Source organism: Poecilia reticulata, linkage group LG7 (assembly GCF_000633615.1).
Source record: "Poecilia reticulata strain Guanapo linkage group LG7, Guppy_female_1.0+MT, whole genome shotgun sequence".
Taxonomy (NCBI): domain Eukaryota; kingdom Metazoa; phylum Chordata; class Actinopteri; order Cyprinodontiformes; family Poeciliidae; genus Poecilia; species Poecilia reticulata.
The window spans coordinates 19,130,589-19,157,055 of NC_024337.1; the positions used below are offsets into that span (position 1 = coordinate 19,130,589).

The following is a 26,467-nucleotide window of genomic DNA, read 5'->3' on the forward strand; positions in this document are numbered from 1 at the left end:
GGCTGACTGCGTCTTATTTCCTGTACCAAGGGTTTGTTTGAAAGCATTTATTTGGCCAATTAGAAACAATATAAGCTTAGTATAGATCCGAAGAGGAAAATGGTGGCTTTGCTCAAGACATAAATGGTATTTGTGACTTTTTTCAAACAACTCTGGACTTCAAAAACAAATAATTCCCAAATCTGTGTTGAATAAGTGTTACCAGCTTTCAGAGGTCTAAAAGAAATATTTCCACCTTTTTCATAATTAAGAGACCAATGTTTGGAGGAACCCCAGAACTTACTAGCTTGGGAAAATGGACTTCCAAAACCCAAATCGAAGCGTGAATGTTCAGATGAGACACTCTTAACGGTGTACTGAGAAACTAATGTCAATCTGATCAACATATGAATGTAATAGAACAGAACTACATCGAGTGTATAAAAGGAAAGAGGGTTTATTTTAACAACAGGGGATACCGACATACATTAACAGAAACCACACCAAGGAAAAACAAAACAGACAGATTCAGTAAAAACTCACAAAGTAACATATTTTGCCCTTATTATTGTTGTGCAGCAAACAATGACTGTCATGTGAGGGTTCACAGTATCAATAGTCTTTTCCTGATGAGTTCTGAAAAAGTCTGATGTGGCTTTACTTCCAATACAGCAGATGAGATTTGTGACTGCAATCAAAGGAACCATGAAAACCATCGTTTCATATTCCTTTAAATATTACTACCCAGGACATATTTTTTATTAATATCTGGCACTATAAAGATATGASACAGCAAATTGAAGTGGTTAATCTACTTGATACATCATCACCTTTTTTTTCCTGCACTGGCCTCATACAAGCTCGTTTCCACACCAAAATTAGTTGAAAACCTCGGGCTCTTTTTTTGTTGAAGTGTGCTTAATGTTTGGCATCATAACGTTGCTATAGTTCAGCGGTGGCCGTACAGCTATCTATGTAAAGAATGATTTGTCCCTGAGCTTCTTCACTGTGCCAATTAAAGGCTGCATGAAACAGTATTCACTCCGAGTAAATCCACCCATTGTACAGTAAACTAAATTATAAATAAGAAGTCATAAAATACTGCTGAAGAAATAAGTCGATCGACTTCTTTGACCATCTTGAGTATATAAATCTAGCTTGAACTATRCATGTACATCTTAGTAAAATATATTACGTCATATTTCAAAGTCAATACTTTACAATTAATTCCACTATTTTATTAGATTCATTTTACTGATATTTTTCAAGTATTTATTTCTGTTCAGTTTGATGGTTGAGAACCCAAATTCAAATTCAGAAAGAAAAAAAATATACATACATATCACATATGAGCACAGACAAAAAAGGGTTTTAGCACAGTAATGTTGTGCTAAGGGCACCGTTTGATGTACGCAGTCATGCAGTGAAGACTGCTGTCTGATTGGTGTTCAGCAGAAAGCCGTTACCTCTCTCCACAAGAAAGCATCCAAAAAATGATAATAAAGCTGACTGTTCACAGAATGCAGTGCATTAAAGCAGCAGAAAAATCAACTCCGTGTTCATATATTAATGGCTATTAAAGGAAAACTGAATAAAAGGAAAGAAGTGTGGTTAAAAAAGAGAGATGCACAAACAACATGGGACGTAGTCTTGAGAGGACAGTGATGCAAACCMATTAAAGASTTTGGCAGAGCTTCCAACAAGCATAACCAGGACATGAGATTTRATTTYCAGTTCTCATTAGCTGTAAGCCGCAATTATAAAAAGTAGCAGAAATAAATGCTTGCAAAACATAACGCTGTGTGTAATGAATCCATATAATAGATGACTCCCACTTTGTCAGCTGAATTACCGAGAGAAAGCCGCATGGGATTTTATTGCACCGAAAAAGCTTATGCAATGGCTTCTTATGTTACTTGGTTAAACCTTTCAGGTTGTGCAGAGACATGATGGGAAAAGTGGGACTTAAGAAGAATGGATCATTTTCTTTGAAAAGGTAACTCTGTTATGAATTAAGGCTTTTGACACTGTTACTGAGAGGCAAACATAAAGAAAAAAAAACAACTAAATTTCATCATTTTGATGTTTTTAGTTTCACTTAATCTCCAGCCCAGTGCACTCTGATTTGGTCTGCCTTATAAACGTCATCTGCCTTCAAACACAACTAAACAAAAACGGCATTTTGTCATGGTGTAGACAGTCTGAAAAAGTTCCCATTCTTCTTGGGGGATTTCTTCAGCATACCAACAACAACAACAAAAAAAATCATCCACACCTGTAACAAAGATCAGAGCACATAAAAAATGTAACAGAAGGGGCATCGTCTCAAAAGTAGTCTGTGTCTGTCTTACGATATATTCACACCCAAACATTTTCATTGTTTGTCATTTTAGTCAATTTTAAGTGACAGACCAACAAAAACAAAACAAGGTTTTCAATATTGTACAAAAAAATGAAAAGGTGAGACCTTGCATTTATACCCCCTTTACTCCAATATAGCCAAAGAACATCCAATTAAAGAATTGCTTCCAGGGGTGATCTAATAAATAAATAAATAGTCACTTTTATCTAATTTAATCTCAATAATATTACAGCTGCTCTGTGAAGGTATCAGAGGTCTGTTAGAGAACTCCGGTGAATAAAAAGCATCATGAAGACAAAAGTAAAACATGGCATTTTTGAAGGAAAGTCACTAGAAGCACGGAAGCTGGTCAGAGTTCATGGGAAGATGGACGGAGCCAAATGCAAAAAAAAAAAAAAAAGATAAGGCGAGATCTCAGGTTTTCAAAAAAAGCTGAAATTCTGAATGTGCTTGAGCAATTTTTCTAAAGAGCTAGTACAAAACGTTTAATTTGTAGATGGACTTACGAAGGTTTTTAAATGTAATAAAATAATAGCATACTTGTCAAAATTTTAGTTTGAAAGCCTCATATTTATTCCCTTCCAATTTACATTAAATAGTACTCTGTGTTGGTCTGCCACATAAAACCTAACATGACAAACATGTTCAAGGAGTGAATAATATCACAAGACGTTGGATTTTCAATTCACTGAGTCCAATAAATTAATTTATGGAACTCAAAAGTGATTTTCTTACTTGCTTCATTTATTTTCTAGAAAAGGAAATTCTTCCGATAACTCTTCTTCTTCTTCTTCTGCCTCCTGTGGCTCCTCTTCAGCAGGTAGTTCTTGGTGTTCTTCAGTCATCTCTTTTATTTTGCCATTTTTATCCTCCTCTGCCTCTGGTTTCTCCTCCAGCGCTGATTTCTCCTGAACTTTTTCTTCATAATCTGTCTTGCTTTCTGACCCAGCAATCAACTCTTCGTGCTCCGTGTCATTTCCCTCCTCTTCAGGAGTGGTTTCTTCCATCTCTCCGTCTTTCTGCTCAACAGGAGATGAATGTTGTTCATCTGCTGCTGCATATTCCTCCTGTGGCAAAGACGCTCCTGATTCTTTCTCTGAAGATGGTTCCTGTCCATCTTCAGCTGCTGGAAGTGCGTCTTCTGGAGTTTTTTCTGTGTCCTCCTCTCCAGGTGCTGCAGCTACCTCTTCTAATTCCTCAGTTGAGGGAGCTTCCTCTTCCTCAGCAGGTTCCTGGTCTTCAGTTTCAGGTTCAGCAGCCTCTTCTACTTGCTCCTCAGATTTGACAACATCCTCCAATTGCTCCTCGATTTTGGTAGCCTCCTCTTGATTCTCAGGTTCGGCAGCTTCCTCACCATGTTGTACAACTTCCTCTTCTTCCTCACCATGTTGTGCAACTTCCTCTTCTTCCTCATCACGTTCTGCAACTTCCTCTTCTTCCTCACCATGTTGTGCAACTTCCTCTTCTTCCTCATCACGTTCTGCAGCTTCCTCCTCTTCCTCATCACGTTCTGCAGCCTCCTCCTCTTCCTCATCACRTTCTGCAGCCTCCTCCTCTTCCTCATCACGTTCTGCAACTTCCTTTTCTTCATCAGGTTCCGTTTCCTCCTCTATTTGCTTCTCATCAAGTTCTGCAGGCTCTTTTTCTTCTTCACTTGTGCCGGCATTGTCTACTTGTTCCTCACTTGCTTCAGCTACCTGGTTCTTTTCAGCTGCCATAATCTCTTCTTCCTCCTCAGTCTCTGCAGCTGCCGTTTGCTCCGCAGCAGCTTCAGCCGCCTTTTCGTCTTCTTCATCATCAGCTGCAGCCAATTCTTCTTCATCGTCAGTTACCTCTTCATCCTCGGCCACTGCTTTTTCCTCAGCGTCATCTGCCTCTTTCCTTTCAAGATGCTCAGCAGGAGGCTGTATCTGGTCTTCCACCTAAGACAAGACAGAAGCAGTGTTACTTCAGATGAAAAGCCTGCAGCGTAGAAGCACCTAAACACGTGGCTGCTTCAGTCAATGATATGTGATTGCAGTGACTCAGAAATGATATTTGACTGTAGTTTGAATGTGAAGCCGTACCAAGCAATTACTTTACTCAAATTAATGACATAAAAATCTCATTAACGTCTCCCTACAGGCAGAGTACAGGAATAGTAAGGAGACCGTGGAAGATGTCTCTGTGTGAGTCAAGCCTGTTCTGGCATAATTCTCAAGGTTAATCTGCTCAAAGCCAACCGTTTCTGGAACTGTAAAATTTGCTAAACTGGTAAGCTATGCATGTTTATATGAGCAGGAATCTGATTCATCTCCAATTTAAAACAACAATGTGTTTGCTTGTACAGACAAAAGGTACTCGTAAAATGTAATTGGACCCCTTGAGAATATCCATTTTGTCTTTTTTTTTCTTCACAAATGAAGTGTGGTGTGCATTTCTATGTATCCCTCGAATCTATTTTGTGCAGAACAATATTTTTTCTTTAATTACAACTTAAGTTCACAGGTTACTTCAAAGATTCGCTGTGTCTTTACCTTGTCAGAAACTACAAATGGAACCATTTATGGCTTTTGTTCAGCAAATCTTTCTATTTTTCCATGAGGGTCAGATTAATAAAGAGCATGAGTAAAATGTTTGAAAACCCTGTTTATTTCTGGCCGTTATGCAGCACTTCTTGTTGGTCTATAACCAGAAATCTCGATAGTGCATTGAAGTTTGTGATTGTGATGTGACACAAGCTCCAGGAGTATGAATATTTTTGCTTACCTGCTCCTCTTCACTGGCCTTCAGGAACAGCTGGGACCCCTTACGTTCAAGGAACGCTCTGAAAGATCCAAGAATGCCATTATCAGACTTGTTGTCAGGGTTGGTGGTGGTAGACTACACTTTCTAAAAATGTGTGAATCGTAAAATGTCATTTTCCAAATGTGCTCATTTAACAAACACGATAAAGTAAGGCGAGCAAATCACAGAAGTGCTTACACAGATCAGGGCAGCCTCACAACATGAACACAAGACCTACCAACATTGGACTAGACAGATAAGCGACCCATGCACTGTGATAGAAAAGAAGGCTTTGACTAAGTTGACAAAGTTCTGGGTGAGAGGAAGGAAGCAGATTTCTCAACTTCTCTAAAAGCTGCACTGTTTTCCCCCAGAATTTACCTGAGTTGAGCAGTTTCCACCAGCGGTGCCTGGTAAGTGTCCAGTTGATTTTTCAGTTTCAACACCTCACTGGTCTGTTTATCCAAGGTAGCGGTCATTGTGGTAATCTGGGCAATCTTTTCTTCCATCTTTGATTCAGCTTCAGCAAAGTTCAAAGACAAGCCCTCAACCTTGTGGGACAGCTCCCAGCTCAGAGCAGCCAAATCCTCCATCTGCAACCTGATGTCCTCAAACTCCACGCTCTTCCCCGTCAGCGTGCTCTGCAACTGGCTCAGTTGCTCCAGAGACACGGTGGCTTGCTGTACTTCTGCCAGACGGGTTTTCATCTCGGTGTGCAAAGACAGCACCTGAGCAGGGAGGTCGGACGTCTTCAGCTGCTCGGCCGTAGCCAAAGCCATGCCCACCTGTTTCTGAGTCAGTGCATAAGACTCCTCCAAGGAAGCCAGTCGTGTGTTCACGTTCTCTGAAACATGTTGCTGCAAAGAAAGAGACGCATAGTCTTAAAGAACTAAAGCATTAAAAGTTTCATCAACCACCATAGATAAATGGAATATTAAGGAAATGTTTGCACTGAAGAAGAGAAGAGGGCTGAAAACAGCCGAAGGTTTTAGCGAATTGAAGTATTTCTAATTAACTTCTTCAGAAGACAGATATGCCACTTTTGTTTGCAGATTTTGAAACACAGATTTGTGCCAGATCACAAATTTACTCTACTAGATCAATTCTAAATAGGTTTCAGCTGTGTCCAACTTAACAGATCAAAGCAAAAAGAGTTCATATTTACTGTTCATACATGTTAAATTGTTAAGTCGTTTATTTTAACTAGAAAGAAACGTTAAACCTTGATCAATAATTTGTTTCATTGGGACCAGAGGTGATGTCACAATGAGTGTGTCTGAGACCAAAACAACTCTACAGGTAAACCTGATTTCACAAGAACTCCTGAAACAAAAATACAATGAAAAGAAGACATTTTAAAATCTGCCTTTGGCATCTTATGTTGCCATCTAGCATGATCTGCACAATTAGATTTACCAGGTGTATTTCTCAAAGTTTTCCAAAAAGCCCTGCAAATTTTCTAATCCAGAATGTCGTGTGAAAAATTTGACTTTTCGAAAGGATTAAAAAGAGCAGCCTGGCTAGATTAGATGATTAGATGAGCTATTCCTAAATTGAATCTACTAGTTACAAAACCAAAATCTAAAAACTGGTTCAGAGACCATCTGGGTCATGGTGAAACAAACGTTGCAATTTTTTGAAAACATGGATGAACATTTACCTCAAAATGTGCRCATTCCCAAGTCTGTTCATACGGAAAAGACTCGCTGAAAAAGTCCGAGCGTCATGCGTGCAAAGTTTCCACAGAGAGGTTTTCCCTTTGGACATCTCATAGTACAGAGAAATATAGCCTGTGGCAGCCATGACACAACAGAGCTGGTAGGTTCTTACTACCTTATATATGCATATTCTGACATTGTGTATTATTTTAATAATACAAAATATTGTATTTCCCAACTTTCTGATTAGTTGTTACTCACACATTCTGCACACAAGTTTTCAAACAGTGTTGTTTGGCATCAGAAATCTCTATCTAAATATAGTCTTGGCACATTGCTGTCTTGTTTATGAAGTTTGTGCATCTTCTGCCCTGCTTTAGGTTTGTTGTTCTGTTTAATTCATGTAGTAGAATCATTTCCACTGACAATTTCGACAATATAAAGATCTGATACAGAGTCTGGCTAAAATAACATACAGTCTTCTTATTGGTCTGAAACAAACATCAACAGCTGCGTGTATGTTGGAAATAGCAGGAAACTCCTGGCATTTTGAAACTTGATAAGAGTCCTACATATTTTAGTTTTCTTCACTGCAGCTTAAAGCTTGTATGTGGCCTAAGGGCTGTTCTTCTATTTTCAGAAACATGTATTTTAAACAGCAGTTCATTCATTAAATAGGTCATCATTAAAGGGAAGTCGGATCAGGTCCACAAGCAGGGCTCCAGCAGAGACTTTAACTATGTTAAGTTTTTACCTTTGTATTTGACAGCCTCAGCTCCTCGTGAGAAGACTGCAGTTTGGCTATTTTCACCTGAATGCCCATGACGTTGTCTGTTAGGTCAGTTAAAGTTAGGTGCTGCTGGAAAAAAAAACATGCACCGGCGACCCATCCGATCACAACGACCGAAACTAAAACCAGCAGATGAGTGTGGTTGTTCCCACCGGGGCGAACTTCTGTCTCCAAGAGCTCACTTTTAAAAAAGTTATCCTCCTGTTTGTGGTTGTTTTTCCCTTTTCGGTGCTTGGCTGTCATTATTCCCCTTTATGTCAAGGACACGATGTTCCAGTCAGGCACAGAGGTGATATCCAAACAGCCTGCGGGTCAAACAGAGACGAGCCGCGGCGAGAGCCCTGACCAACTTCTGACGCTGTGAAAACGGACCGGGGCCTAACTGACGCGGCGGAACCGATAAGCTACACGGAGGAGTCGGATGAAGAAAAGGAGGCGTGACAGAGCGGTGTGATTTTGTCAAATTCGGAATGAAGAGGGGGGCGTGAGGCCTGGCTGGCGCTGGGAGTGGCTGACCCCCCGCCATGGCAGCCCGCCACGTGCACCGCTCACGGTGAGAATGGAGCTATTTATGAGCACAACCATGCGAGCTCTATGACCTTTGAAAGTAGACATTTATTCTATTGAGTATGCAAAAAAATAAAATAAAATACTGCACCGCTGGAAAAAAAAAACAAAAAAAAAACGTTATTAGTGATAACTGTGAACATATTAGCTCCCCATTTGTATGTCATGTTTTATTTTTAGACTTTTTAAAAATTTAGTGTAAGCCACAGTATTTGGACTAAAACATGATTGGTTTTACTCCTAAATTCCAAGTTTTTTTGTTTTTTTTTCGATATAAATTTAGTCAATTAAAATATGAAGGTCTCTTACAGGCTTAGGCAAAAAATAATGCCTGATACAAATTAGCTGCAGGTGTTACTGCCATCTGATTTATGGGAATCTGAGCCATACAGGCTGAAGAGCCCTATGCAGTGTGGATCACAGATTGGAAAAAGGTTAACACAGGCCAGCAACTGTGTTCCTAAAGACTATGTCTAATTGAAAGGAGCTACATTTTTAATTTGCTGTATGCAAAATTGCAACACACAAATATTACCTCTTTTGATATGTGACACATCTGCCTTTTAAATTGAGTGGCTGAAATTTTTGCCCAACCTCGTGCAACTTACGTGAAGTTCAGTAAGATCAGGAAGGCAGTGTGTGGACTTTTATTTTCAAGTCAGATTTTTGTATAAATTTAAGTGTGGACTTTGATCTATTAGAAGGTCTGAAGCTCTTAAAATAAAGTTCAGGCTTTCTGAATGTTTTACAAAGTTTTTCTTTGGACTAAAACAAATCTCTTTAGGATACACAAAAACCAAGGAGAGGTTTCGTTAATGTATTGTTAAAGGTACAAATCTTATTTAAAATATCTCTGAGGCAATGAGTCACTGTATGTAAGAAATTAAATATAAAAGACAACAGGCAAGAGAATAAATTATGTTTGGAAATATTCATTCACAGAATGTCACAAATCGAAAGCTTTACTATTGAAATGGCTTTATTTCCAAAGCTAGAATTGAATCCACATTATTTCACAGCCATTCTCATCTTCCCATGATGGACAGAGGACCTTCGAATGTCGGTGTCTTCAACTTCTTCACTCTGTATAAAGACACAGATAACACCATAATGAACTCACATTTACTACTTTCAATCTATTGTTGATATGAAAAGTTTACATAATCCTGTTAAAATACTAGATTTTAGTGACATGAAAAATTTAAACCAAAATAAATTTTAGAACCTTTCTACCCTCAATGTGACACACAATCTGTACAACCCATTTGAAAAAGAATATAAAACTGTTTAAAGGGAAAAATAAAAACTTCAAATAAAATGGTTGCACAAGTATGCCCTCCTTCTTATAACTGTGAATAAGATTGTGTTAAAACGTAACCACCACATTTAAGCTTATGCTAGGTAGGAGTGAGTAAAAAAAACCTGCCACCATTGGCAGGATCTCTTTGTCAAAAGGTATTGGTCATGAAAAGACTACCAAACAATTTCCAAGGCATTCAGTACGTTAAGAACACTCTAAAAATGATCTTCATCAAGCTGGGAAAAATACTGCACAACAGGGACCTCACCAAGAATTGTAGATTCATCCAGAATTGCTGAAAAGATGAGATGAAAACTAGTCAAGGAGATTCCTATTGTCTGAAATGACTTTAATGAAGCAAAATGAGCACCAGGCATTTTTTGCCCGTATGGCAGAAGCGACAACAATATCCCCTATTCTCCATATTTCCAGGCTATGAGAAACGGTGGTTAGATGGAAGTGTTTTCTTAAAAAGATTTCAGCCTGTTTGTCAATTTGGTTAAGCAGATTATAGCTCCAAAAAAGGGAAACATTTGGTAAGGAAATCAGAATCAGCTGGCATGGTAACAGGGGTGTGTATACTTTTTACATGAAACAGAAGTGCAGCCATGTTTCAGTCTTACCTCTGACACTGAGCACTGTGGAGCATTCAGCTCGTCCTAAGCTGTTTTCAGCAACGACTTTATACTCTCCTACGTCTTTGGGACCTACACGAAGTATCAGCAAGGAACAGACACCACATGTATTGGAGATGTAGTAGTTGGTATCTGTGTTTATGCTGACGTGGTTTCGATACCACGTGATACGAGCTGYAGGGTCTCCCTTCACTGCACAGCTCATATAACACTCATAGCCTACTGTTGCAGTTTGAGGCTTCAAAGGTACAATGAAAGTTGGAGCACATCGCAGATCGCAGTCCTTTTTAGTTGGTTCGGTTATCACCATTTTTTCTGCAGGAGATTACAGATAGAGTTAGTGTGTTTTTCTTAAAGTTAATTGATTTGAACCAGAAGATAAAAAAAACACACCTTTCTTCTTTTCCATTCCCCAGGTTGGGGATTCTGAGGGTGCTGATATACCCATGTCATTTTTGGCGTACACTCGGAAATGGTACTCCCTCCCTTGCATAATGTTGCAAACTGTGAGCCTGTTATTGAAGAGTCTATCAGCCACTGTGGTCCACGTGTGCTTGGTGGATTCCAGTTTGGACACTGTATAGTGGAGACGATCATCACGCTTCTCATCAGGAGAAGGTTGCCAGATCACAGTCACAGTCCCAGGAACACTTTCTTCCAGTTCCACTGGTCCAGGAGGCTTTGGATCATCTGGGAACAGAGTTTTCCTTATATAACTGAAGTCACAAACATAAGCCAAAACTCACAGAAGATATAGTTTTACCTGTTACCCTAACCTCCGTACTGAAAGTTTCCTGCCCAACAATGTTTTTCACCAAGACAGAGTAGATGCCCGAATCCAAGCGCTCAGAGGTGGGAATCAGCAGCTGAGATGAGCCGTCAGAGTTACTGATTGTAACACGCTTCATCACTGGCACATTGTCTTTTAACCATGTAATTTCTGGCCATGGGGAAGCCTGTTCATGAAATAAAAGTAGTGGTGTAGCTTGAATATAATTAGTTTAAAACAATATCCTAAGCTTTGAAAGTTGGATAACTTTTGAGTTTGTCATAGTATTTGTCATAGTATTGCACAAGTATAAACCCACCAAGATATGGCCATACACTTAAACTGACTAGCCAGGAAAAGAGAGTAATCATCAGTGATGTAGCTAAAAGGCTAAATATAACTAGAGGAACTGCTGAGGTCCAAATGTCTGATCAAATGAGACTGAAACATGTTTTCAGCATTCACAATCTATTTATCACCCTGACAACATGGTGGTACATATTTTCTTTAGTGACAGAAAATAGTTGATCCAAAGATGGGTGTAGCTATATTCAGGATAGTCTTTGAGGAAAACATTTTGGATGACTTAACACTGAGGCAGATGTTCACCTACCAGCAGGACAACAATCATAAACATAAACCCAAAGCTACAATATCATGGTTAACATGAAGTCATATTCATGTACAACAATTGCTAAGCCAAAGTTCAGAGCTAGATTAAGTCTTTAAGTCAAGACTTACAAACTGATCTTGAGAAAAACTCYTCAATCTGTTTCAGCTTGAGGTACTTTGTGATGAAGAGTKAGCAAAGCTATCAGAAGTATACCCCAGAACACAGCTACAAATGAAGTAAGACATTACTACACAATGTTTTCTTCACAAATATTTAAAACTTTACATAATTTCTTTTTTGTCAAAATCGAGAACAATTATACTTTTTCTTGATCTGTTACACACAATCCTCATTAAATGCATTGAAGTTTAGGGTTGTAACAGAACAAAATGTGAAAACAATTGAGTACTAGCATGTTATAAGCCAACATGCTAATTATAAAAATATATATATATTTTTGCTCAGAATCAAATCTGTGACTTGAGTAAATCTTACCTCAAAGTTAACAGTTATCCTGACAGAGTTTCCTGCCCTCACAACCATGAAACTCTTCATCTTGATGTTTGTGAACCTTGGTCTCACTTTATTGAGAACAACATAATCAGTTTTAGTTTATATTTAGACTAAAACAGAAAAAGCAAATATTAAGAGCGTCAGAATGGTAGAAATCATGCAGTGTAAATTATTGCTTTTTGTTGACATACCAGGCAAAGGCATTGCAAGGATATAGTTTGGCAGCTCCTCAGGTGTGCCTTCTCCCCCATCATTTATAGCAATGACTCTCACCCAGTACATATCCATCGACTTAAGGCCTTTCACATTAAAGGAAGTCATGATAACGGGGCTGCTGTTACAGCGGCACCACTCTATGCAATCTGCCCGACGGATCTCCACAAAATATCCTTTAGCTTCATCCTGTATGCCTGGTTTGTCTTCAGGTTTTGTCCAAGTCACAACCATGTTGCTGTACGATGTTTCCGTCACCTTCAGGCATGTTACTTTACCCGGAGGCTCTAGACAAATATAGGATTGATATGATTAGTATTTTCAATATGTACACTTTATTTATCATATTCAGTTCTTTAATAGTGTTTTCTAATACTTACTTTTAGGATCCCTTGCGAAAACAAACTCTGATGCGTTGCTAAATTCACCAGCTCCTGAGAGGTTTATGGCACAAACTCTGAACTCGTATTCCATACCTTCCACAACATCTTTCACGGCATACTTTTTCTCTAGAAGCCATTTTAAAGCAAACAAAAATGAAATAATAAAAGAGACATACTCATTTGCAGACACACTCATACCACTTTCAGATACTGTAAGTAAATATGTAAGAATACCTTTTATTATTTCATCTGGTGCATTGACGCAAGTCCAAAGATTACTTCCCTGCTTGCGCTTCTCTAAAATATATCCCAGGAGACGGGACCCTCCAGTGCTAGATGGGGAAGACCATGAGATGTTGATGCAGTCATTGAATGCACTGACTACCTTGGGAGGTGCTGGAGGGCCTGGAAAAGCTGAAGAGTTCAGAAACAAAACAGAAATCACGTGAAGCTGAAGCTTTACTTAGTTGCAACTAAGGTTTTTTTTTTTTTTACTAATTACTGCTGGAATTCTTTTCAGATTTTCAGCACATTTCACAAACATCACTAACATTGTTTTGACTTACCAAATTTTCCAGCTTGCATTTCATCCGTCTCCATCACTTCGCTCATTCCCTCTGAAGTTACTGCCCAGATGCGGTAGCAGTACTTTCTCCCACGGTCCACATCTGTGTCCCGGTAGATGGGCAAACCTGGTATTTCACCCATTTTCTTCCAGGTGTTTCGTCCCACTTGCTGACGCTCCAATATGTAGTTAGTCACTGGTGAGCCGCCATCATCCTTTGGGGGACGCCACTTGAACTCAATGCATAAGGCTGAACCTTCAGTAACCTCTGCAGGTCCCAGAGGGGGAGATGGCTTGTCTGAAACACACAAGAAAAGCTTTATGAAGTCTCTTCACAGCTTATGAATAAGGAATTAAAACTGCATTTTGTAAAGGCAAATATGCAGAGTTAGTCCTGGGACACATTTTTTTTAACAAAACAAGGGACCACAATGTAAGAAAACAATGTATTAGTCAAAGAGCTGCCATTTGAACGTACATTCAGATCTGTGACAGGACAGATGGCCTAACATTCAATTGATGCATTCTGCTGTAGAAAAGACAGTTGTAATAAATATAAGCCATATTTTCCAGAAATATTATATTTATAAGCAGCAATCAGTCAAACATCACTTAACATTCTACTTCTGACTTTTTATTCTTAGAAACAATTCAGATGCAGCAGGGAAATTTACTCCTGGGTGACCTGCCATTTGTTTGTGACAAGATTTTTGATAGAAACCTCACTCTGACCTAAATAAAATACCATGTTAACATTCTGCTCATATCATCTTAACCTAGATTACCATACATCTAGAATCTGCTTCGTATTAAAAAAGTAAGCCCACTCGTTGATGTCTAAACTGCTACAAGTCACTTACCAAGCACAACAAGCTGTGATACTGCCTCAGTGAAGCCATGGTCATTTTTTATCTTTATCTTGATCTCTCCAGTGTCTCTTCTCTGACATCTGCTCAGGAGTAAGCGGGTGTGACTCGCAGATCTTTCTATCATTGTGCTGTTGTCGTCTTCCAGCTCATCACCTTCTTTGTACCACTGAACTTTTATAGGTTTGTGGCCAATGAACTGGAGTTTATAGATGGCGTTGTGTCCCACTTTAACTGTCACAGGCCTGGTGAAAGCACTGAGGTCTTCTGGGTCAAACCTCGGAGGATCTAAAAATATCAATCCAGTTTAGATAATTTTAGTTCTTTGACATTATTAATCATGTATTTAATTCCTTGATGAATACACAAACCTCGGATGCTGAGCATTGCCTCTGTCTTACGACCATCTGCTTCAAAGCGGTACTTTCCAGAGTTGTCCTCGCTGCATTTCATTATCATTAATTTATGGATGGGTCCATTCATAGTGATGGAGACATTATCATCTGAGTAAATCTGTTGGGGTTTAATATTTAACACAGGGTTTAATATTCAAGCACAGCGACGGACAGTATTTAAGCTAAGAAACAACACAGTATAAAATGACAACTACTCTGAGGTAAAAAAGATGAATTTGACCTTCGTGACAAACCTGTTTTCCATCTCTGAACCAGACTCCCTCACAGTCTTCCCTGCTGAGCTTACACATTAGCTCAGCACTCTCATGGATGATTGCATCGACATCTGACAAACCCCAGATAAACTGAACGCCTGGATCTAAAGACAGAGTCGAGTTTATTTTTAAATCATCATGTCATAAGAAGTTGGAGTTACTGAGATATTTGTTGCTATATATATTTTCTTTCAAGCACATATACCAACAGTGCATAACATCATGACTCTACTAAACATTTCACCTCTTAGTGGTTTGGATACATCAGCCAAATGGTAAATTTGGTTCACTTAAAATTGATGTGTCAAAAGCAGAAAAAGGGAACCTGTGCAACGTGGACTGATGAGTGTTCACCAAAACACACAGAGAAATGTACAGAGAAACCTACAGCATGCAGCTAATTGATTACTCACCAATCATCGAATCTGTAACCAGAAGGCCTTGTCTTTTACGCCTTGTGTGATTGGCAGAGTGGTTCACATTTTCAGTCTCGTCACACTCACCGTGCTCTCCAGGAAACGCACACTTGCCTTTTAAAATCACAAATACATTTTATTTGCCTAGTTTTCAATCCTCTAGGCAGATAGAGTAAGATGTAGCTCTCTTATGTCTATAAGCATGGCAAATCCTAGACATTTTGTCTTCATGTTAATAAAAGTGGCTGATACATTCAACTTTTTACAATAACAAAGTGTGCACTCGTGTTTAGAGCATATTATTTCCAAAGGTCTGCCTTTAATCAAAGCAATAATTTGATGCAGTGATATTGTACTACTTACCATTGGCTGCATGTTTAGACTTTTTGCTTTGTTTTAAACTTGGTTGGTACTTCCCTCGGTCAGCGGAGTCCTCGCTCTCCTCAGTGTTTAGTTCATCGTCGCTTACTTGTCCATTTGAATCTGTGCGTCAGATATTATTTCAAAAAGTTATCCACATGCAAAAAATATTACAGTTCCATTTGGCTGTAAAATGTCAATTTTAATTGAGTTTAAAAGACTAGCATAATCAGTTCTTACAGGAGTGGAATCTAAAAAGCAGTTGTGTTATTTAAATTTATCTTAATATAGTGATACGAAAGACGTCAGTTTCTTAATATTAATGTCCTTTCTTACCTGATGCCTGTTCTTTGCAGGCTGCATTATTTGTTTTCCGTTGGTTTCTTGCTGACTTATTGCAATTCGTATTTCCTCTGAACTGATTCAGCTGTTGGACAACATCATCCCATTGATCTATGAACTCTGCACAGTTACAAACCAATAATATAAGCACATTTAAGGACTTTTCCCCAAGCACACTCATGATGAAAATGCCATAAAAAGTGAGCTATTTTTATATTGTTAGTTCTGGAGCGGTTCTACTTTTTCTGAGATGTTTCTCACCGGTTGCATCATGCTCTGCTTCTTGATCTTGCTGTATGTTTGAAACATTACTCCCATGTCCAGGATCCTGGCTGTCCTCAAAGGGATCTCCTTCAATAGAATCTAATGAACAGTAAATGTGAGAGGCAAATTAGCTGTGAAATCAGTGTTATGTAAAGTAAAAGTTACTGATATTAAAAATGAAATGCATCACTATGTTCTTGTTATTGGCAGATCTGGTCTTTTTTTTTTCTTGAAGCCTTTCTGATTCAATCATTTAAACAAATATATTTCAGAAGTACATGTGACTGGTCTCTCTTTAAACTCAGTTGTTTTTAAATTAGTCATCTAACAGCTACTTATCCCTGATTTAAATCCAATAAGGTGAATGAAATAGAGAATAACTTGTTTTTGTCCTGAACAGAATGCTTAACAGCAGTTGTAGCAGGTTGTGGGACTGGATTCGTCAGGTATAAACCAGACTTCACCTGTGCTGTGTTTTTCCTTCTTTAGGCCCCCAGCTCTCATTTGCTCTCCTTCTCTTGTCACGTCACAATCCTCAAATGTTGTTAAAGCGCCATCTTTCATGTTTTTCCTCTCTTTAAACAAAGAAAACCAGTTAATCTTAACTGAGCCACCTGTAAGCGTGAATTAAATCCAGCAAAGTAAATGTTCTCAACAATACTTTGTGTATTTCTCCTAAAAAGCCATTTCTACAACAGTGATTCTAGCAGGTTGTGGAAATGGATTTTTCAGGTTAAAAACAGACTTTACCTGACGTTATGTTGCAGCCAGCTTGACCTTTGGTTTGTTTTTTCTTCTTTGGGTCACCATCTTCTGTTATACACCCAGAATCCTCAAACGTTGTCGCAGTGCCATCTTTTGTGTTTTTCCTCTGCATTTTACTTCTTTTATCACTTCCACCGCAGTCGTCTCCACCAGTTGGTATTTCTCCTTTCAGTTTTTCTGCTTCTGAGTATTTTTCTTTGACAGCTTTTAAAATCTTCTCCATTTCTTCTTGGATTTTTATTTGCTGCTCTTTGGCCACTTTTTCCAGGTCAGCCTGAACCCCTGCAGCCTTCGCAGTCTTGCGGATAGTTTTCTTAGCACCACCTGTTGGGTTGCGCTGATCTGCAAGCACGTTAAGTACGATGAATACGTTACTCATTTTCAGCCAGTCACCGACCACATCACATTGGTATCTGTTAATGGATTGTCCTGTATAAAAGGATGTTACCTTCTACCACCAGCCAGGCACTGCAGGAAATAATCCCTGCTACAGCAGAATAGATTCCTTTGTCCAGTTTCGTGCAGTCATTGATGAGCAGCCGGTGGATGAGTCTGTTGTCAGACACAGTTATGTTGCACTTCTCCCCATCTTCCAGGAGGACACCTTTTCTCATCCATGTAATCTTAGGTAGAGGGTGTGTTAGCACACACTCAAAGAGAGCATCATCGCTTTCTTCAGCTTTAATCTCTTGAATTTTGATCACAAAATCCACATTGGAAACTAGAGGGAGGGAAAATTACACTTTAAGAAATTAAACTCATTCAGTTCAACCTGTCACATGTAGCAACAGTCATTAATGGTCTGTATTGAAAGAAAGCAACTACATATTTTTTTTTAATTCTCAACAGTGTCAAGCTCGTTTAGTTTTTGAACTTACTTTTGAACTCTGTGAGGAGCAGGTCTTTTTCAGCACTAACCAGAGTTAGATGCCTGTTGTGGCGGTTAGCTTCTTCAACATCCCCGATATAAACCCCCGTGTCATGTTGCACAGTGCCTTCGTTTCTGATGTAGTTTTTCTTCCCAAGACTCTGAGTGTCCTGTTTTTTAGCATCATTGTCATAGGAAATTATAACATCCTGTATAAGTGAAGAAGCGCAGGAGTTAAAAGTATTTGGTACTTAGTGTTTGATCTAAAATTCCCCACCTTAGCCCAGCACAGACATGTTTATTGGATGCATTAACACTTTAAAACATGACACTGGATTGGGATAGAAAACAGAACACTGGGTTGTTGTTGGAGTTAGATTATTAAAATACAAAAATAAGGTACTAAATACATTGGATATGAGTGGAGATTGAGGAGGATTTCGGAATGGCAGTTCAGTTAACGAAAAGCTGCTAGAAACGGCTTTGCAGTTTGAGGTACAGCAGATAAGGGTTGGACAGTATTTTCCAGATCGCATAAATATCAGCAGATGTTGAAGAGTGTGTGTCTGTCCTGCTTTTATTAATCCTGCACGCTCTGCTGCAGCAGGCCTTGTAGATCTTTTCCCGGCTTTCAGGGGGAAAGAAGTGATTTTCTTTTATGTGTTAGCCACGCTCCAGAGAGCTGCTCTGTCGACCACTGCTACATTCGCACCTCTGGTCATGCAGAGGTACCAAATTACATCCAAATCGGGCCATTACTTCTGGTCCTTAACTGGGTGCTAAACTTTTCTCTCTACAAGCTTAATTGAAAGTTTGCAGCTGTGGCAGCAGCACGGGTTTTGTTGACAGGGTGAAGTAGCTTACAGCTAATGCTCTGAGATTGTATTTTTTTTATTGGCATTGTGATCATTAAAACATGCTGTAGTAAATTCACATAAAATGTATTGCCATTCATTAATATTGTTACATTTTCATACCTTCTGTTTGTTTTTTGCTTTCTGTTTTCTTTTCTCCTCAAGTTTCTTGAGAATCATGTTCAAGTCAGCTACGCCATACTCAGAACAGATGCTCTCGTAGTCTCTTTTGTCAGCATTCATCATCGCATCCCAGAAAGTTTCATCGTTATCTCCACCTGCTGTCTGTGCTTTGCTAAAGTATTTAGCAAACATTGAATGTCACTGTTATTGTAATCAATATTGTATCAGAAATGTTAGGATTGAGCTGCTTGAAATGCTTACCTTTTCTTTAGCAGCTTTCTGAAATCTTCAGGAATTGTTGAACCTGGACAGAAGCAAAACATTTGCCAACTGTATTCATTATTATTATTATTATTGTTATTATTGTTATTATTATTATTATTATTATTATTATTATTATTATTATTATTATTATTATTATTATTATTATTATTATTATTGATCTAAAGTTCTACGACTGCACCAAACATTTCTGCGACACTAACACAACGTGGATATTTTAAGTCACTTTGAACTTTCTTAATGCAGTGATGTACAAAAAGAATCTGCCCACTAATAAGTTTCTGTTTTCACTTTCTTGTTGAATTTGAATCTTACATTTTAAATCTTGAATTTTAAATCATTAAATAATTTTTAATATCGCACAAGGTCAACTGTTTAAATACAAAATGCTGTTTTCAAATAATGATTTGCTACAAATTTATTTTGAGTTTGATTTCACTTTCTGCACACAAAAAAATCCTGCCAGATGAAAATAAGTAGGCTAAAAAACATCTTAGAATGAGGCACAAAATTTCAAGAACAGATAAAAAGTCATTGACTTCAAATAATATCTTTCTTTTGTAGTCGTTATTCTCTATACTAGTACAATTTAAAAGACTACATCATAAAACTTGCATCTAAAGATACTCTTTATTTGTAGTCTAGCTTTTGCATTCACATTGCAGAGGTGCTGCCAACTGCTGATAGTCTATCACAGATGAGTTCATATGAATTTATATTTCTACTTAATTGTGCACAGTAGGCAGTGTACAATTTAAAGTAACATTAACTCAGAAATCAGTCTTACCATCAATAATGCTTAATGTTGTGGTGCAGACAGCTTTGCCGCATTCATTCACAGCGAAGCATTTGTACGTATCAGCCTCCTCTGCAGACACTTTATGAATCTGAAAATGGATACATACATACTATGTTGTAGTGTTTTCACACCTTCCTGCTTTGCTCAGTTATTTATTTATTTATTTATTTATTTATTTTTGCCAAACTGTGTGTTATAACACATTCAGTTGGTTACCTCTAATATGTGTTCCCCTGTTGATTCATCATATTTCCTTTGGAACTTTTCCTTGTCTGCCAGATTCCCTTTCGCTCTTCTCCATGAAACATCTGGTTTTGGGTCCCCTGTCACCACCGCCTTGAAAATGGCTACATTTCCTAAAAGGACGTTTTCAAAAGATCTCATTTGTTGTTGCATTTTTTTTAAATTCCAAATTTGTCTTGGTGAAAAGCATATTGTTAAAAACACATTGAGTCAATCATATATATATATTTTGGTTTTGATTTCATGTGCAAGTTTAGTGTGACTCAACAGCTGCATGAAAAACATAAGCTTCATCGCTTCTCATCACATAAACAAACCGACCTTCCTTGACTGCAACTGGCATGGGTTTGCACTGGAAGTCTGGAGTACTTTTACCCTCAGGTAAAATTGCTGCATACTGTGTGATCATCACTCCGGGGGTTTTAGATCTCCTCCGGATTGCAGCTAAATGAAGTCAAAAGAATGTTGAGAGAATTAGTCAATGAAAAGGGTTTTAACAAATCAATAATCAGGTCAACATCCATGAATGAGAAAAAATAATGGTTTTTTTATTTCAAAAGTAAGAAAAAGCGTTATTTTTAACTATCAAAATTATTTCTGTATATTTGCAACTTCAGGTTTCTGCTCATCTTTTATTTCTTTCAAGTACATTTATAAACAATATTTAACATCTGTTTGCAAAAGCCGGAATGTATTATTTATACTTTATAAAAGGCTACAAACCTGACTCATAAATATATATATAAAAAAAATAATTTCCAAAGGCATGTAATCATGTAATAAGCGTAGTGGATTTCACCTTTTATAATCTCTTTTAAAAAGTTCTTGCTGACAGCTGCAGATTATTTACTCTCACTATCATCTTATCTCAATTGACCCATTCCTTATTCTACAGGAAAAGTTAATGTTAGTAGCTGCTAATTTTTCAAATCATTCTAAAAAAAAATCTGATCGTCACTTTGTCCTATTTGCTGTTTTTATTTTCTACTTCATAATGTGTATAGCATGCACAACAAGCTGAGCTAAAGACAGAGAAACAAAACATTAGGAATAAAATCATTCTAAAATCATAATACACATGTGTAGTAAGCATGGGTTACAATGAGCATATTCTTTGTGAGTTTATTTAAGATTTTAATCACGAGTGAACAGATCACAGCCAGGCTATGGATGTGTATTTCTGTCATGATGTCCAACAATCTGGGGACTAGCGATGGCAAGAGCGAAAACAGTGGAGGTACTCTTTCACGTCTCTACTTCAAGACTTTAAAATGCACAACAAATTTAAAGCAATGACAAGTAATAAGCAGACAGTGAATCTAAGTAACACAGTGCGTATTATGACTGTGTCACAAAATGTCTTTTAAAACCCAAACAGAAAGCCCTCATTCCCCAGAAGACAGCTAACTCATTTACCTGACTTGTTGCCAGACACCTCATTAAAACGTAGAATGTACTGATGAACCAGGGAGAAACCTGAATTGGATAAACAGAGATAAATTAATTTAAATCACATAATATCAGAATATTGTGGCTGATAAAACACCAGTGATGCATTATTTTGTACTCTTTGTACAAAATAATATTGTTGCATGTCATGTGAGATGTTTACGTAGACTCTTGAAAAAATTCATATGAGTAATAAGGAAATGAACTACTGTACGTGATGATCTGGTTGCTAACTCTCCCGAGTTTTTGCCTCTTGTCCACATCTTGGCTAGAGTTGAGGAAGCAAAATGTGATCTGAAAATAAAAAGACATCAATTTCAATAAAGATTTTAGCACAATGCAGATTTTATCATTCATTATAGCCTTTACTCTATATTATGATAGAGAAAAACTACTCATCTAATTACAAACCAAACGAACAAAAGAACCTAGTTAAACTGATCTAAACTAGATCAGTTTAAATATTCATCCCTGAAACATTAATATATTTAGTGATACATATTACTAGGTATAGCCAGATGATGGTCCGTTTTTTTTTAATTTTCATGACTTCAGTGTTTGGAAATACTGTATAAATACTCAGAATAAAATAGCGGAAGTCTATTTTCAAATAGAAATCTGATAGTTTTACAGGTAGTCACAATAAACGGAGATGAGTGACTCACCTGTTTTCAGCTCTGTGCTCACGCCGCCTCACACAGGTTGATTGTTGTGGTATAAATCTGCTGCCTCTTAGGTTTTACAGACTTTGTTTGGATGTTTCTGGTTTGAAAGTCCGCGAGCTGCCTCTGCTGAGATGGTTTGATGCCGAATGCGGGTGGCTTATATTGTTAAGGAAGACGGAAGGGAGGGGGGGGGGGATGCAGCAGGGGGATTAAGGGCTCTTGGGTTGAAAGATGAATAAGGAGTGGGGAGGGATTGCTGCTGGGTTTGTCTGTCATAATAATAATTACTGATGACAAAATGCGAATCTTTGGAAGAGAACTGTTGTTGCTTTACTGATTATTTTAGATTTAATTAAACACAGTTGTCACAAAGTCACTCTTAAGTCTTTCATAAAGAGTTTAGGTCACCTAAGCAAAGCACTAATCTGTGAAAATAATAAATTGCTTGTTATTTATCAAAAAATATGCATTTTTGTCATTTCTCTGTCCACATAATGTGATTTCAAACAAAGAGCATGTACTATGCAAAAATAATTGTAGAGGAGCAAGATCCCACTTTATGTTATTGCTAAAGATTTGGATTTCAAAGCTATTTAGTAACTCTTACTTTCTAGTGAAGCTCTACATTTTTATGAAGCTGACTTTTTCTTTTTTTAATCCACTCGCTTGTTTTATTAAACCTAACCGTTGCCTGGATACCATGAGAAATCACATGATACTAACAAGGCACTAATCTGTTGGTATGCAGTGTTCTTCTATCGTTAAGACACATTATGCAATCAAGGTTGTGTCATTTCTGTGGTACAGGCTCTTCCTCTAAAGTCTTTGATGCCAACTTGTTCTTGGAAAGGGACGGTCAAATGAAGAGCAAGGAGTTACTGACGAAGGTCAGTCAATAGAATGTTGAATATATTTGTCACATTAAGATTCAAGCCATGTATAACATTGTCTTTGAAGTGTGAACAGAGAACAACTAAAAGTCATGCTAAAAGTAACCCATTGTTTGGCATTTTCAATCAAAGCATAATGAAGCAATCGGGGAACGATGTCTTAAAGTGAGATGAATATAGTTTTTGATTAACCATAAATAATTATCTCAGTTTCAGTGTTTAACGATAAATAGGAATTACAGAACATAATTTAAGGTGTGATAACTGAGCAGTCAAGCTTATAGAAAAGTTCTTGAAGTAGAAGTTTGTTTGTTTTTTAATATTCTGAACTTCTACACTGTGAGGGATTCATTTTGAGTCATTTTATTAACATTAATTAATTCATCGATGATTTGAGGCTTTCATTTATGCACAACACTTTTAAGATTCCAGAGCTTGTAAGACTTTAAATGTTGACCCAAATATATTTCACAACAGCAGGTGATATACATTGGCGTCTAAATTAAACAGCCTTTGTTTTGACAGTTGCTTTTCAAAGTTCCTCTTGTGATGTAACAATGTTTAAGTCCTGTTATGTTCTCTCCATGGAAACTTTTTCTTTGGACACATTAGGCATCATGTATCCAAAATGGGAATGCTTCTGACTGGTACCATAATTTATCACCTCAGTTTGGACAAAGCTCTAGCTAACAGATGCCATGTATGTCCACTGCCCCCAGAATTTTACTGGTATAGACAAATTAAAATATATTATTGTTCATCGGCATAAAAATTTAGTCTTCAATCATTTCGTATTAAATCTTTTTTTTTTTTTTTCACATTTTGTTACAGTACAATCAAAAACTTCTATGTATTTCACCAAATCCAAGCAAGACAATGACCCTAAACGTATGACCATATATATTTTTTTTCTGGTTTCTAATATAAAAAGTTCCCAAGATGTTATAGTCCCTGTGGCAGTGTAAAATACAGAGCACCATTTTTCACAGTGACTCGGTGAAAAATAAAACTCAAAATCTAACTAAATACTATCAATCTTTTATCTGGCCTGAACAATGTACACCATGTTAGATATCTGTGCCCTAAAAACTATTAAATCTATGAGCACAATCCAAAAAATCCAAGATCCCAATAGTGTGTGCATCCTGTCACGCTCGACCTTCCACATGCTGCACCTCTAATTAAATTGGCTCAAAAGACTTTTGAAATGGCCTGAGCTCACATAAACCACCTGGATTAGTTATTAAACCCCCGCTGCCAACTTTCCTTATATTGACAAAATGTCACGCAGCATAGCTTTCATTCCAGTCATGGCAAACCAAAGTGAGCTGCTGCTGAGGTGCTAACTAGACAGCTAGACTCATCTCTCTGTACTACAGATTGCTCTTTGGGCAAAACCTCAACTGTAGGACCTTGTTCCTCAAAGGTCTGATAACCATGGTTCAGTTGACCCAGCCACATCTGTCAGATATGTCACGCTTTAACATTTTGGAAGTATTAGAAAATGTTAAATATTGTCTTGATTTTGGTAAAACGCTGAATAGTTTCTGTTATGGAGTACATGAGTTTACCAGTACAGCCACAAAAGATGTAATGTCTTAGAAAAAAATTATAATTTTTGTCACATACTGTGTTTCAAAAACTCATATAAATTAATTAGACATATAAACTAAAATGACAGTAACTAACAACAGATAGAGAGGAAAACTTTCAGCAGATAACAGAAGGCTGAATTTGTTGTGTTTTATCATTTTGAACTTCTTCATGTCTGTTTTGGAACATGTCCGATATGGAATGGTTGGCAGTCATTTGGAAATCTCAGAGATTGCAGCATATCTCCTTGGTTTGCAGTGACGGTAACGCAGAAAGATTGCTTTGTGACATTTCTCCTGCTTTTTCATGAGGATTTTGGTGGTCATTAAAACACTGTGTAATGTGTAATACATGCTCTTGTTCTTTTCTGTGTAAAGTGCTGGGGGGTAGTTTCCACTTTCAATTTAATGGATTAGTTCAAGTGGATTCAAGAGGCATGGTATAATTACCATAGGCCAAGTCTATTTCGGTGAGACAGATTAAAAACAAAACCTCTCCCACCTCTGACATTTATCGTATGATCAACACCTTCTTCAAGTCACATTGTTACATTTTAATGACACTTTGTTCTGTTTTGCTTTATTAGTAATATTTTTCAACAAAGCACTTACATTTTGCCAAAAATATTTCATATAGAGCAATTTACTTTCCTCCTAAAACAAACTCTTGTTGGTGAGTCCCTGTTGCTGTCTCATTGTCTGTGTTTTTCAGAGGAAGCTCAAAACAGCTTGAAATATTGAATCACTGTCACCCACTCCCAGCAGTATGTAACTTGCTGTCATGCAAAAGGCCTCATTGCTTATCTCTTGTGAAAAGCTCCCTCTGCTTTCTTTTGCTCTATACACGGAATAGGGTGTTTCTGCAGCAAAGAAAACTTAAAGTTAATTATTTTCACTGCCATTGAAGTGTTTAAAATGAAAATCAAAAGAAGCTATTTAAAAAGACAACTGTTAAAAGGCCTCTTTTTGGTTGCAGGAGAATTAGAGAGAACACGACTTTCAGCAGATAACAGAAAGGCTGAATGGAATGCAAAAAAGTTGCTCTATTTTATCATATTGAACTTCAACATGTCTGTTTTGGAACATGTGGGATWTGRAAATGCTGGCAGTCATTTGGAAATATCAGATTTAGTAAATCTTGTAGATTATTTGGGGAATACACACAAAGAACTGCCTACAGTTAGTATTGGTGAAAAATATTAGCATGACTCAAGTGAGATCCTGGGCAAAGTTTAAAATTATCGGCTCCTGAGACTTTTTCTGTCATAAAATATTGTTAAAGTCAGCTTCCCAGTTCTCTAATTTATGTGCACAGACTTTGCCTTTACACTTAAGATAAACAATTCATATACCGTATTGTTTTTGAACGATTATCTCTAAATCTGTTTATGAAATATCAAAAGTGGTTAAAAGAAAAATCAGAGATTGAAAATAAGCTAGTTAGTGTCTCAATCTCAAATAAATTGTTTAAAAAATAAAAAAGCAATTGGTACCGCCTTAAACTGGGCATGGGATAGCAGAATGGAAGACAATTTTGTGTTGCACTGGCCTAGTCAAAGCACTAAATTTATCTCAATTGAAATACTGTAATAGGATAATAAAAGACCTATCCATAAATTAATGTACACAAACTTAAGTGAACAGATGTGCTGTAAAGATTTCACCAAATTATTTAGCCAGTAGCATTAAAATGGGGTGTTAAAATCAAGAATACTGACATTTTAAACAAAAAAAATAAAAAATCTGTTTTCACTAAATTCCTGTTTAAAAATGACAGTGTAATACTTAATTGCATGATCATTCTCTGCAGTTCAATTTAACTGATTTAAGGAATTTATAAAGACCACATAAGTTTTTTTTCTTGTCTTAATATGTTAAAGCTATAAAAGCTATGAAAAAAAACCCA

The 26,467-nt window shown here is 37.4% G+C and overlaps 2 protein-coding genes across 2 annotated transcripts; both read right to left on the reverse strand.

Moving 5' to 3' along the window:
- Window positions 1-416: 416 nt before the first annotated feature.
- On the reverse strand, window positions 417-8,977 carry LOC103467944 (retinitis pigmentosa 1-like 1 protein). The gene is made up of 5 exons (XM_017306021.1): window positions 7,520-8,977; window positions 5,489-5,964; window positions 5,090-5,147; window positions 3,849-4,263; window positions 417-3,707 (listed from the first exon to the last, which is right to left on the reverse strand). Exons 1-5 carry the CDS (start codon window positions 7,796-7,798, stop codon window positions 3,082-3,084), a joined length of 1,854 nt encoding a protein of 617 aa, XP_017161510.1. The 5' UTR covers window positions 7,799-8,977; the 3' UTR covers window positions 417-3,081.
- Window positions 8,978-9,083: 106 nt separating this feature from the next.
- LOC103467652 (immunoglobulin-like and fibronectin type III domain-containing protein 1) lies at window positions 9,084-22,198 on the reverse strand. The gene is made up of 28 exons (XM_008414227.2): window positions 22,080-22,198; window positions 21,629-21,708; window positions 21,382-21,441; window positions 20,287-20,409; window positions 19,939-20,078; window positions 19,711-19,810; window positions 18,903-18,945; window positions 18,642-18,813; window positions 17,675-17,873; window positions 17,245-17,517; window positions 16,782-17,138; window positions 16,496-16,606; window positions 16,029-16,130; window positions 15,762-15,887; window positions 15,429-15,548; window positions 15,063-15,179; window positions 14,629-14,753; window positions 14,351-14,492; window positions 13,974-14,267; window positions 13,115-13,411; window positions 12,783-12,962; window positions 12,546-12,674; window positions 12,144-12,452; window positions 11,935-12,020; window positions 10,821-11,013; window positions 10,451-10,747; window positions 10,046-10,372; window positions 9,084-9,205 (listed from the first exon to the last, which is right to left on the reverse strand). The coding sequence occupies exons 2-28, from the start codon at window positions 21,675-21,677 to the stop codon at window positions 9,201-9,203; spliced, it is 4,476 nt and encodes a 1,491-aa protein (XP_008412449.1). The 5' UTR covers window positions 21,678-21,708; window positions 22,080-22,198; the 3' UTR covers window positions 9,084-9,200.
- Between the last annotated feature and the right edge of the window lie 4,269 nt (window positions 22,199-26,467).